This window comes from Carassius auratus, chromosome 38 (genome assembly GCF_003368295.1).
Source record: "Carassius auratus strain Wakin chromosome 38, ASM336829v1, whole genome shotgun sequence".
Taxonomy (NCBI): Eukaryota; Metazoa; Chordata; class Actinopteri; order Cypriniformes; family Cyprinidae; genus Carassius; species Carassius auratus.
The window spans coordinates 21,141,798-21,154,259 of NC_039280.1; the positions used below are offsets into that span (position 1 = coordinate 21,141,798).

General features: G+C 38.9%; 1 protein-coding gene across 1 annotated transcript; it reads right to left on the reverse strand.

The window, feature by feature from the left end:
• Nucleotides 1-258: 258 nt before the first annotated feature.
• Nucleotides 259-12,419, reverse strand: gclc (glutamate-cysteine ligase, catalytic subunit). The gene is made up of 16 exons (XM_026224725.1): nucleotides 12,270-12,419; nucleotides 11,003-11,115; nucleotides 9,348-9,530; nucleotides 8,956-9,069; nucleotides 8,491-8,549; nucleotides 7,975-8,111; nucleotides 7,791-7,865; nucleotides 7,254-7,370; nucleotides 5,114-5,252; nucleotides 4,762-4,874; nucleotides 4,548-4,640; nucleotides 3,796-3,900; nucleotides 3,517-3,598; nucleotides 3,236-3,348; nucleotides 3,019-3,139; nucleotides 259-1,122 (listed from the first exon to the last, which is right to left on the reverse strand). Exons 1-16 carry the CDS (start codon nucleotides 12,417-12,419, stop codon nucleotides 941-943), a joined length of 1,896 nt encoding a protein of 631 aa, XP_026080510.1. The 3' UTR covers nucleotides 259-940.
• Between the last annotated feature and the right edge of the window lie 43 nt (nucleotides 12,420-12,462).

Sequence of the window (12,462 nt, forward strand, 5' to 3'; positions counted from 1 at the left end):
TAGATTGGAAAACAAGTATTTTCACCAACCACACTCAGTCCTCTGACCAGTAAAATAAAGCCTTCATTCTGACATGCTGGGCTTGTTTAACAGCTTTCATTGCCTGATGCTGATTAAATGATTTAATGAATTGAATTTTAAAGTACAAACAGGATTTAAAGGATTGTTTCCACAAGGCTGCATTGAACACTAAAGAAATGACAGTGGTCTGTAAAAGGCATTGTTTGCCGACGTAGGTGTTTCACTCAATAAGCTGAATGTGTACAGGGGATCACTTTATTTGAAGCCATATACAGATGTTGAAGCTAACAAACTATAGCTTAATCTAATTTTTTTAATAATAAAAAAGACAATCTGCACCCTCTAGTGGTGGAGCAGCTGAACAAATCTTAACAAAACAACCAAGAAACCTCAGGTAGTTTAAATTTAGCTGTCCTTCAAACACTAAAATGATATGAAATATAATGTGTTAGTTAAAAACACAACTCACTGCACTGCATCAAGACCAGTGTCTTTAAACCTTTGTCTTAAGTGGTACAATATTAAATGCCAAAAGAATAAGAATCTGCAAAGCAAGTTAACAGTTTCATCAATAAAAAAAAAAGAGAAAGTACACTTGTTAATTGAAGTACTTGAAGTACAGTATTTACATCTCAACAATGAAAATTACTAATGTACAATCTAGTGTTTGCTTCATTTACATAATCTCTCACAAACTCAGACTGACGTGAAATATGTACACATCAGAGTACAATTACATCATGGATCCGTTTAAGCTATTAAAATAATTTGCGAATAATAAAAATCTGCTATTTACAAATTCGACAAACCTTTGGCTGACATCAGCAGTCAACACATGCCATTTTAAATATTTTCTAAAAGCGTTTGATTTCTAGACTGCTGTGGTCGTCTGTCTTCATGCGTTTGTGTCGAGCAGGCTTTATTTTCCTCTGTTAACCGGTTCTCCGATGAGCTCCGGACACTTCTCCTCTCCCCTTGCGATTCTGTCACACTTGTGCAGCAGGTCGTAGTTGATTTTGTCCGTGATGACGCTGTCCTGCTTGTACTGAGGATGTTTGGAGACAAACTCCCTCATCCACTTCGCCATCGTCATCAGCTCACCTGAGAACAACACAGCAGTCAAAACATTACAAGAAATATCAATAACACAATCCAAAAATGCAGATTTGCATGTGCGTATAATTCTTTGCGTAATTGTCACACTTAAAAGAGTCAGATCAAACAAATTGAATATTACACAAAGATAATGCAAGTAAATACAAAATGCAGTTTTAAAATAATGATTTCATTTATTAAAGGGAAAAAAGCTGTCCTAACCTACCTGGCCCTACATGAAAGAATAACTGCCCCCGCTTGTTAAATCATGAAATAACAGTGATTAAACATTATTTTAGAAAGCAGAGTTAGATTTCACAAGCCACACTCCAAGCGCAAGGACGACTCATCCAGGAGGTCATAAAAGAACCCAGAACAATATCTAAAGAGCTGCTGCCCTCACTCGCCTCAATTTAGGTCAGTGTTCATGATTTAACAATGAGAAAGAAACTGGGCAAAAACAGCATCCATGGGAGAGTTCAAAGGCAAAAGCCAACTGCTTATCCCCAAGACTTTTGGACAAATATGGTGGCAAAAATATGGTGGACTGATGAGACAAAAGTGGAAAAAGCTCAAACCCTCCAATTCTGAGTGGGCCAAACTTCCTCCACAGCGATGTGAAAGACTCAATGCCAGTAATCACAATTGCTCGATTGCAGTCCTTGCTGCAAAGTGTGGCACAACCAGTAGATTTAGGGGGAATTACATTTTTAGCTAGTGCCAGGTAAGTTTGGGCAGCTTTTTTTGCCTTAATACATGAAACCATTATTTTAAACCTGTATTCTGTGTTTACTCAGGCTTTCTTTGTGTAATATTAAATTAGTTTGATCTGTATTATTCAAGTGAGACACATGCAAAATAAAAATACAAAATACAGGAAGGGGGCAAAAACTTTCACACCACTGTATACAGTATATCTATTCTGTTTTCTTTTCATTTATTATATAATAACAGCAGGGGCGTCGCAACCGTGGGGGATGTGGGGGTTTTAACACCCACACTTTTCCCGGTGAGAGGGTTCGACACCCGCACGTTTTCTGCAGTTTTTCCGCAGTTTTGCACAAACGCCTTACTACAGTCGCTCCTCCGTTTCTCTTGCCGCTCTGTGTCTGCGCTCGCCGCGGCTAAATGACACCGGCTTTGAGTTTGCCCAGCTGATGATTGGCTGTTATGCCTTAAGTCCCGCCTCTCTTGGCGTGTTATCGGTCAGCTCGTGCTGAGGAGGCGGGAACTTATGGTTATGGTTATTTACGTCTCCCTTTTCCAGGTACTTCGAATGAGTGTTTATGCTTTCGAGTTTTTTTTAAATAAGCTTGATATGTGTTTGAGAAGATGTTCTGTTATCGTTTTGTTGACATGTCAAGTGTTTTCGGTATTATATTTCTTTTTTTAGACTAATACTAATTGCTATTATTGGGATATTGTTTGCATTCCTGTTGAAGAACTATGAAAGAAAAGTGTATATTATTTTAATGTTTAAAAACAGTAAATTGTTACATTATTTATACCACCAGAGAAATAGCTTTGTGTGGGCGTTTTTTTCTCCCCTTTTCTGTTTTTTTTTTTTTTTTTTTTTTTAATGTAGGGTTATTTTTTCCCAGCCAAACGCTGCAAGAACTTCAAACCCTGCATTTTGTACCCCTCTGTCAATGTATTCATCATTTTTATTGTTTATAAACAAACCACATCCATCCCCCACACTTTTGAAAAGCTTGCTACGCCGCTGAATAACAGCTACATGTGCTGCATTATGCTAACTGAGACGGTTTCACTAGCATATCATTGCTCATTTGTTGATTTTGTTTGCTTCCACTGTCCTCACTTGTAAGTCGCTTGCTTATAGAATATTTAAGAACAAAAACCCAGCACTGCCACCGTAAATAACCTAAACCTCTCACATACCAGAAGCACGCTTCTTAATGAGTTTAAGGTAGTTGAGAATAGTGCACCGCGTGTCCACATCCACCTCCATGTTCTCGAGGTAGCTGTTCAACATCGGTATCAAGCCGTGAAACACCCCTTCCTAAAAAAACCAGACACAAGAAGTATCATTCAACTCACAGAAGCTATTAGTTGAAGTTCTATGGGACAAACAGCTAAAGATCAGAGGAACACACACCTTCCCATTGATGATGGTGTCGATGCTCATCAGTGTGAACTCTTCACCGTCATTGGCTTCACTCTCCACTCCATTCTGAGCTGTGGACGGCGGGTCTAACACTGGGTTGCAGCCTTAAAAGAGTAAGAAGAAAATCATTGAATTACAAATTTAACAAGTTTGGAACCAGCATGCAGTGTTAATGTCCACCATATTTTAGTCGTGCTTTTATACAACTGTGTCACAGCTCACTGTTGATATGAATGACAATGACCTGCATTTAACTTTTAATGTCAACTAACCTTTAAAGACGTCCTTCCGGAAATAAAACATTCCTTCCTGCACCGCATTTCGCCTCTGGGCTACTTTCATATTTTCATCAACCTAAAACAAAACACACAGAAGTTGCCAAAAGTTGCATGCAGTGCTTTAATGAACAGAAACACATGTATTATGCACACATGTATAATTCTTGGTGGTTGTCTTAGTTTTAAGAAGGTCCAGTTTTCTGCCATTTAAAATCTTCCTGTTTTTAGCTGTGTAACGAAGAGTTAAAATGCACACTCGAAGAGTAAACCGACCTTTGACAATGGAATGAGGAAATCCAACTTGTAGGATAAGATCACCCGGGTGAGGAGAACGATAAACACGACATAAGCTGCATTTTCAAAATCTGTCAGCTGAACCTGTTAAGAAGAAAATCAAAAACACAACAGCCATAAGAAACATGAAGCACAAGTCAAACGGCTGCATATGTGTGACCCTAGACCACTAAACCAGGCAAAAGGGTCAGTTTTGTGATTTTTCTTTTAACATCATCTGAAAGCTACAGGACAATTTTTGGAATCCAAAAAAAAAAAAAAAAAACGTAAATAGAGAAAATCGCCTTTAAAGTTGTCCAAATTACGTTTTTAGCAATGCATATCACTAATAAAAAATGAAGTTTTGATATTTCAGTAGGAAATTAAAAAAATATATTCATGGCACATGATTTTTGGCAAAAACGAAAAACTGATCATTTTGGCCCATACAATGCATTTTTGGCTATTTACAGCCATGCTACATATGACTGCTTCTGTGCTCCAGGCTCACATATGAAAATCAAATCAAACCTGTCCAGATGTCAACATTTAGTCCACGCTGTACTTTATAATTACGTGAGTTGCATTATATTAGATCAAATTCATAAAATAGTCTGTGTGTACTCTGTGAGTTTTGCGTGTTGTGCTTGAATAAACTGTAGGATGCTTTGTTAAGCACACAGTCAGTCCAGCCGCGTCTGCTTGCATCATTTGGCACACAGACAGAGCGCAGACGGCTGTTTGTTTAATACCTCCATTGGTCTGAACTCCACTCTCCATCCGATGTCAGAGTTCGGAGGGGGGGGCTTGAACCTCATTGTCTGCCAGTTGGTTGACTGAAGGTTCTGCAACACGCATGCAATTTGAACCAAAGTGAGTGAAAACTGGTCTAACATTGGCATTTCTCTCTCTCTCTCTCTGATCAATTTTCTATTTTCTAGAATAAGAATCAGATGTTAACTCTACCTCAAAGTGGTCCGATTCGTTCTCATCATCCAAATGAATCTTCTCCTGGAAGAGCGACAGCGGGTCACGGATGAAGAGATGTGCAATGTGCTGTGCCAGCAGTTTGTCAATTCCTGCAACAGAGCAGTAGAGCGCTTAAAAACACTGCACACAGAGCTGCCAGGCGGCGTGCTTCAATGATTCGGACCCCACCTCCCCACCCCGTCTAAACCGGATGCTGTGTCGCATCAAAAGCAAACAGAACCCATTGTAAGCAATGATGTGGTCTACAGTGGGGTCACAGCATCTTTTGACAAGAGGACAAAGACAGCCTCAAGCCGCTTTAGACAGGGTGTCAGTGCGGGTTCTTTACCTGCATCTAGGAGCTGCTCGTTGACATCTTCATCTATGGTCAGCTCAATGTCATTGTATTTGTCACCACAGCAGGAGAGGTAGCTGTCAATCGAATCATACCGTGATTTATGGATCCGGTATTTGTTATTTTTCAGAGGCTGCAGAGACAGAAGCAACACAACATCATTCATTTTTAACCATGAGCAATCAGAAACACACAAAGACATGGGCGCTTGACATGATGTGACTTCAAAAACATGTTACAGATATTTTGGTCTATTCTGAGAGTACTGGCCTTGACTGATAACTCAAGTCAGATCTACTGACAGCCTTGTTAATTATTATACAAGTAGATTTTAATGTCATTTGACAGTAAACATTTGTTCTTAATTTTATTAATTCACAAATATTGCGTGCAAATTGAGTGCAATGAGGTTTTTCTTTTTCCTTTTACATATTTATATAACATCAGACATTATATGCACCCTTTTCTGGCAAAATGAGTCACAATGAGCAAATGTAAAAAAAAAAAAAAAAAAAAGTTTTTTATTTTTTACATTCTCAATTAAAAAGACCATTAAAATGATATACGAGTCAAAAATGACCGAGCTACACAAGAAAAATCACTTAGAAAATCTTAAATTATTATTATTAATAATAATAATAATAATAATAATAATAAGCCTACGTTTACACAACGATGTAGTCAAAAACGGAAAAGTTTTTCCCTTGCATTTTTAAAAAGTTTCACGTATACACGACAATGTTTTCAAAATATTATGATGCGTCTCCACTGTTGGTTGCAATATCAGTGAATTAAATCCACACTTTACTGAAAAAGCATTAGCAAACTCTTGAGCTGCAACAACAGTACCATGTACTCCGCCATTGTTGTGTATGTTTGTTCGCTCTTGCCTGTAAAATCAACACGCAAAATTAAAATAAAAATAACCTAACCTAGCACGTGCATGACGTCACCGTTTTCAAAGATTCCCGTATTGGGTGTTTACACGGAAACGACAACTGTGGCATTTTCAAAAACTTGCACTTTGAAAGCACTTTTCAAACATGTGCGTTTTCAGTCGCCAAAACATCATTGTCATGTAAACGAACAGGCGAAACACATAAAAAATTTCTTGTTTTTGTGCTGAAAATGTGGTCATGTAAACGGCCCCCAAGAATGAAACGTGCATACTGTATTTTTTTCTTCTCATTTTATATCTTAACAAAAGCATTAAGTAAGAAAAAAAAAAAAAAACTTAAATCACTTGTGTTTTCGTTACAAATAAATTATTAAAACTACAAAAGAAGTTCAATAGAGAGCAACTGCACAAATCTAATATGTTACACTTCCAATGTTTTTTTTCCGAAAAAGTTTCTCAAATAATCACTTAAGACATAACAGATTGTGTTTGCATGAATACTTAAATACTGTAATTTTGTTTATATTTTTTGGGATCTCGCGCTTTATGCACGAATCAGTGCGAGAAGTGAGCGGAGAAAACATACTCCTCTCAGAAAATGTACAAATAAAGATCATTGTAAATGTTTAATTATTATTTGGAGCACTGGGATCACTAGACGAGGGCCTTAATGGAAAAATTTGTAAAAACCTCTTTTTTGCCTGTAGCTCAAAATTTGCCCCATGCACAGTCAGAGTTATTTTGCCAGCACAGGTCACATATAGGGTGTGGTGGTATATAAAAAAAAGCACCAATTTGATGGGATTAGTTTTCCTTTCAAATGATTAACAGCGGCTGTCTGTTACTCCATGTATGATTCACAACAAGTCTGGGATGAGCGATGTCGGTAATCATTACTGAATTGGGAGGGTCTACTGTTTGGATGTGGGCGTTCATGCAGGGCGTTCATGCATTCATGCAGACATGCATAATTATACAATTATTGGAAGGAATTGGGGAATTTTTTCCATAATTTGCTCCATACATTGCGCAGGGAACCCAGCCTAGGTAAATTTTCATTATGTCTGGTCTCCTTAAGGAAATGTAATAGTTAATTTATTTTGTTTGTGTGCAGGTTGTGTGGTAACATTGTGCTCTCCAGCCAGTGGAAACACAGGCCAGATCCGAGCAACGGCTCCAGCACGAGCCAAAGCACCATTTTAGTAGAGAAATGGGATGACAGGATCCCGTAGTCACCTCCAGGCCCCGCTCCTCTCGGGTTCGGTCATCCACAGACGCAGAGATCACACTCCAGCGGCAGTCAATGTCAGACACATAGCCCCGGTAGAACGGGGAGGCGGCGCTCAGAGCCATCTGCACAGACATAAACCGCAATAAAGACAACTTCTGAGTGCACCTACAAGCTCAAGAATGTGAAAAAGATGAGGGTGGGGTATATATTACTTCATACGTATTAAAGATGGTCGTTAAAGATTTTAAACTAAGGTCAAAGTTAGAAGACGCCCTTCAAAAGCTAGAAAGTTTGGGATCTTAAAATCGTTTTGATTTTCCTAAATGTGGTAATGTACCACACATCTCCCTCTTACAAGCAATCACATCATGCATAAAACCTTTCCCCACATCTATAAACTATTTATTTAATTGTATAAACATACAGTGATTAATTGTAATTTGTTCTGTGAAGCAAAGTTGACTGACTTTGTTTTTTTTGGACCCTTTTCACATGGACAGCATGTTCTGTTGTTAGACTTCCTCTAAGCCGTGTGCTCTTACCACTATGGGACAGAAAGTGGCCAGCTGGTCGTAAAGGTAGCGCGCCTCCTTGATGCTGCAGGCCTGGAAGGTCACCTGCAATGACAACATTCATCTGATGTCAACCAACAGCGTTTGACTTAAATATCCTCAAATCAGTGAGAGGCAACAAGGGTCAGGTTTCTGGGAGGAAAAGACATTTCACCTGCAGGCAACAGTTTCCCATGCCAAAGCCCATGGCGTCCATGTAGATGTGATCAGGCAGGGCTCCTCGGGCAGCTTCGCCATCATCCTCCGGGAACGTCTCCACAAAAGGAGACGGGGTGTTTTTATCTTTAAAAACTGTTAAGGACATTTACGTCAAAAGAGAAGCAATTGGAAACATGCATTGATGATAACACCACAAGCTGGCTTGTGGTTGCCAGATCCCCAATAACATTTCTGACTAAATATTGATTTCCATTTTTAACTGCACATGATGAATATAAGAGGTTTGCATTTATCCTGTACATGAAGAGTTACTGAACTGTATGTTGAGAAAATCTCCAGTGTATCTGCTGGGTAGTGCTCAGGTTTCTGGGTCATCATCGTATAAACTCATTCACTCACATTAGGAGTAGATCAAATGAAACCATACACTGTGCATTCGATTTCCAGTGAAAGATTGACTTTCAACGACAGAAACAGAAATCAGTCATCTACAAACACAAAACACACTTACTTGGTACATTTATCACCACCTTCTCACCCCTCCGGTGACGTATGTTTCTGGTCAGAGTGCTGGAATACATCAACAAACGAGATCTGTTAGTGATGCATTACCTCAATCCAGAATATAGACGGGAGTTTCTGTACAGTTCATGTCTGCAGCACAAACTGTGCAGGTTTGCAGAAATCCTTCACTTCCTGTAAACACGAGTGAGCGTAATGAAAGCGCCAGCAGTTCTACACGAGCAGCGCTCTGTAAAACGCTCTTGCCTACTGGTATGTGAATGATCACTGTCTGTTGAGCAGGGCTCCCCATGATCCCCTTGTTATGCCTCAGAGCTCAAGTTTATGCAACAAAAATTCACATTACACTGTGTCACTTCAGACCCTTTCAGCTGCGGACTCACGACGGCCCATTTCAGCTGGATTCAGGAACTGAAACGACTCTGGACAGGTCACCGGACACATGAGCTCTCACCTGAATCTAGGGTGACTGTTGATGGCCTCATCAGGGAAGAAGAGCGATTTGGACACCCCTTTTTCAACAGGTGTGGGTTTGTGTTCTGGCTGAGTGAAGCCCGGGCAGCCTAACCTAAAACACACACATTTGCATATTACACTGAAACCCTACAAATGATTAAATTGCATTGAAAGACAAGCATGCATCTTTTATAAGTGTCAATCAAGTGTTTGGGATCAAGGATACCAAAAAGGTCACCCACTAAGACAATATCATCAGGAAAAACATCTCACGTCAAGAAAACTGTTACAATATGTTCTTTACCCGATGCAAAAGCCTGAACCTACATGCAAAGACACCCTTAACAAACATTTGGCAATGCCTGGATCACAGACTGGTGATGTAACTACCTGGGGAATGACGTAACGGTGAGGAGAGTCTCGTTCTTATTAAGCACAGATGCTGCTTCTCTCCTCCTCTTGCCCATGTTGTCTTCCACCGTGTTAAACTCTGACATGGTCCCTCCGTACGGCTGCCCGGGGGTCCCTTCGATCATGTAGCTGCCGTACTCCGGCCTCCACAGAGTGGGGTGGCTGCAATCAGGACGTACAAATGTAAATAAACTAGCATAAGCATTGATTTTTTTTTTTATAAAATCAATAATGATAAACTGCTTAAACCACTTAAAACAAAGAGAAACCTCTGTTTTACAAATGTGTCTTAAGTGTCAATTTTCGAAATTTTGATTTATAAATCATAAAGCTAATAAATAAGCTTTCTATAGATGTACAAAAAAAAAGTGGAAAAAAATTTGAATTCTTAGCAATGCATATTATTAATCAAAAATTAAGTTTTTATATATTTACGGTAGGAAATTTACAAAACATCTTCATGGAACATGATCTTTACTTAATATCCTAATGATTTTTGGCAAAAAATGTTTAACTTAAGAACCAAATTTCTCAATATTTAGATTCTGTGCCCTCAGATTGCATATTTTCAAATAGTAGTGTCTCAGTCTAATCCTATCTTAAACCATACATCAACAGAAAGCTCATCATGCTTATTCAGCCAGCTTTCAAATGATGAACAAGAAAAAGAAGAAGAAAAGACCCGTATGACTGGTTTTGTGGTCATAAATTTGGAAATGACACAAGGGAAACAGATTCTGAAATCAAAAAAGCTCCTTTAAAAGAGGAAATATCAGTCTGGTCGATTTTTCGGTCTACTGCTGATGCAATAGTTTTAATAAGTGTCATCTCAGACGGTCCGTGTGGGGTTAAAAGTGCTGTGTTGGGACCGGTGTTACTAATTACTGAATTTAATTACCATTCCTTCAAAAATAACTAAGTAAGGGATTGCTGTTATTTTTTTCTGTAATTTAATTAGTAACTTCTTATGTAAATTGAACTTATACCGTGTATAGACTTCAGAACATTTATACAGTATACAATACAACAGTGGATTTAACATTTAAAATTTAAAGTCTAACCTTAAAATGCATGCTTTTTATGTACCCCTCTCACTTTACATACTTTGGTGATTTAATAAGAATATTGGTAACACTTTAGGGTCCAGTTCTCCTTATTAACTAGTTGGTTATTACCATGAATATTACTGGGATATTGGCTGTTATTACTTATGAAGCAAATACTATTGTCTTCTACAATCCCTTATTCTAAAACCACCTCCTTTCCAATTCTAAAACAGCTGTCAACAACTACTTAATGAGACCGTCATTTAAAAAACACAACAAGTACAGACACGAAAGATACGATCGATTAGATGCATGTATAAAAGAGGGATTGGCTGAGGTTAAAGTGTACATAAGGACAAACCAGCTATGTTCAGGTCACCCAGTTTTCAAATTAATCATCAATGGGTGCATAAATCCCAGAAGATTCTTTTATTATTACTCTTTTTAAAACACAGTCATTTTCAGTGACCCTGTAGCAAGACTCTGAATAAACTATGCATATTCTTACGCATAAATCTGACCTGGTTTTAAAGCTTTCAACATAATTTTCTGTGACACACAATAAATCCCACTAGAAAGGTTACTCACTTGGGGTTGATCTTTTCACCCTTTTCCTGAAGGGTTTCCAAAACATCCTTCCCGTTCAGAACTAGGCGGACTCTTTCACTTTTGTCATCCATTTCCACCAACATGTACTCCACCTGGAAGATGTTTCAAACACTTTCTACAACACAGTCCATCACGTTACTGACAAAGCCACAAAATATTACCCACAGGTAAAACTAGTTTCTGTGAGCACTGTTGCTTTTGCTGAGGTTTTATGCACATTATGTGTGAGTGGATTTGAATTGCAAATGTAACGATGACAAAGCACAATATTATATTTCTCCAAACATTCATAACATGTTCATAATGAAAGGACATTTCTAGGCCGATGCCATTCCATTCTCTTGGGCTTTTAAATCCACCAATGTGGAACAAAAGTCTGACCTAAACCAACAACATTCCAGCAGGTTTCAGCAGAAATCCATCGACATCTTCTGGCCGAACAAAAGGAGGTTTAGAAACTGACAGCCTGTTGATCCTATATGAACTGCAAGTTTGTACATGAACACACTTTTAGGTGCCCTTGATTGAAAAGTTTAGTTTAGTACACAGTTAAGAAGAGTTCTATGAAAAAAAAGAGAGCAAGAACTCTCAAAATAAATGAAGAACCGTGCACCCGTCCCATCCAATGGTAATGGGATTTTGTAATTTTGAAACTAAAATAAAAATACTTTGGGCATATCTTTACATGACTGGGGTGCATTATATACATACTGTATATCAGAGGAATGTGTGGACACACCCTTGCATACCTTATTACTGAGATTTTCCACATTTGAGAATAATAACCAACTCAACATTGGTAGAATAAGAGTGAAATCCAATCAAAACATCTTAAGATTGAGCTTCAGCTGTGCAGTGTCTCGAATAACTTCACTATGGGGTCATTGTTAAAAATCACCGAGGGAGGTCATATGTTTTGCCTTTCCCTTCACTATCAAAAGTTAACAGCCAGATCGAAACGAGATGAAGTTTTGGTTTGGTCAATAAAATCACGCATACGCATGGATTGTATTTGCCTACAACGCTAATTGTAAGCATTGACCTTCAGATCGCAAGGATTTTAAGAACCATGCATCCACAAGTAGAAAGCATGCATGACACAAAGCGAGCTGAACGGCGCACCTGCTCACAAGCTGAAGCTACATCTAAATCTGCTTCATTGCGCGCTACATCTAAACACGCGACCACGTGTTCTCCATCGCACACAGTTATACCGTGCACTTATGAAGACGAGAAAGAGCCTCACCTCGTCTCCCCATTTCAGCACATCCTTCTGTCGCTCTTTGACCTTGTTGTAGATGTTGAGGAACTGCAGGATGCCGTGCTTTCTAACGTGGTCCGCATGTTTCTTGGTCTCTTCCCAGTTGAGCGGTGACCCTTGTGACAGTAAGCCCATATCCCAAACCTACGATCCCTCACTCACTGCTCTGGACTCGGAC

What these genes read in the sequence shown, in the direction of transcription:
- gclc (XM_026224725.1), bottom strand. Translation starts at nt 12,419, where the DNA reads ATGGGCTTACTGTCACAAGGGTCACCGCTCAACTGGGAAGAGACCAAG. An exon ending in AACAGTCACCCTAGATTCAG is followed by an intron (nt 8,550 to 8,955) that starts GTGAGAGCTCAT and finishes GATGTATTCCAG; the next exon opens with CACTCTGACCAGAAACATAC. An exon ending in CCACTTTCTGTCCCATAGTG is followed by an intron (nt 7,371 to 7,790) that starts GTAAGAGCACAC and finishes ATGTCTGTGCAG; the next exon opens with ATGGCTCTGAGCGCCGCCTC.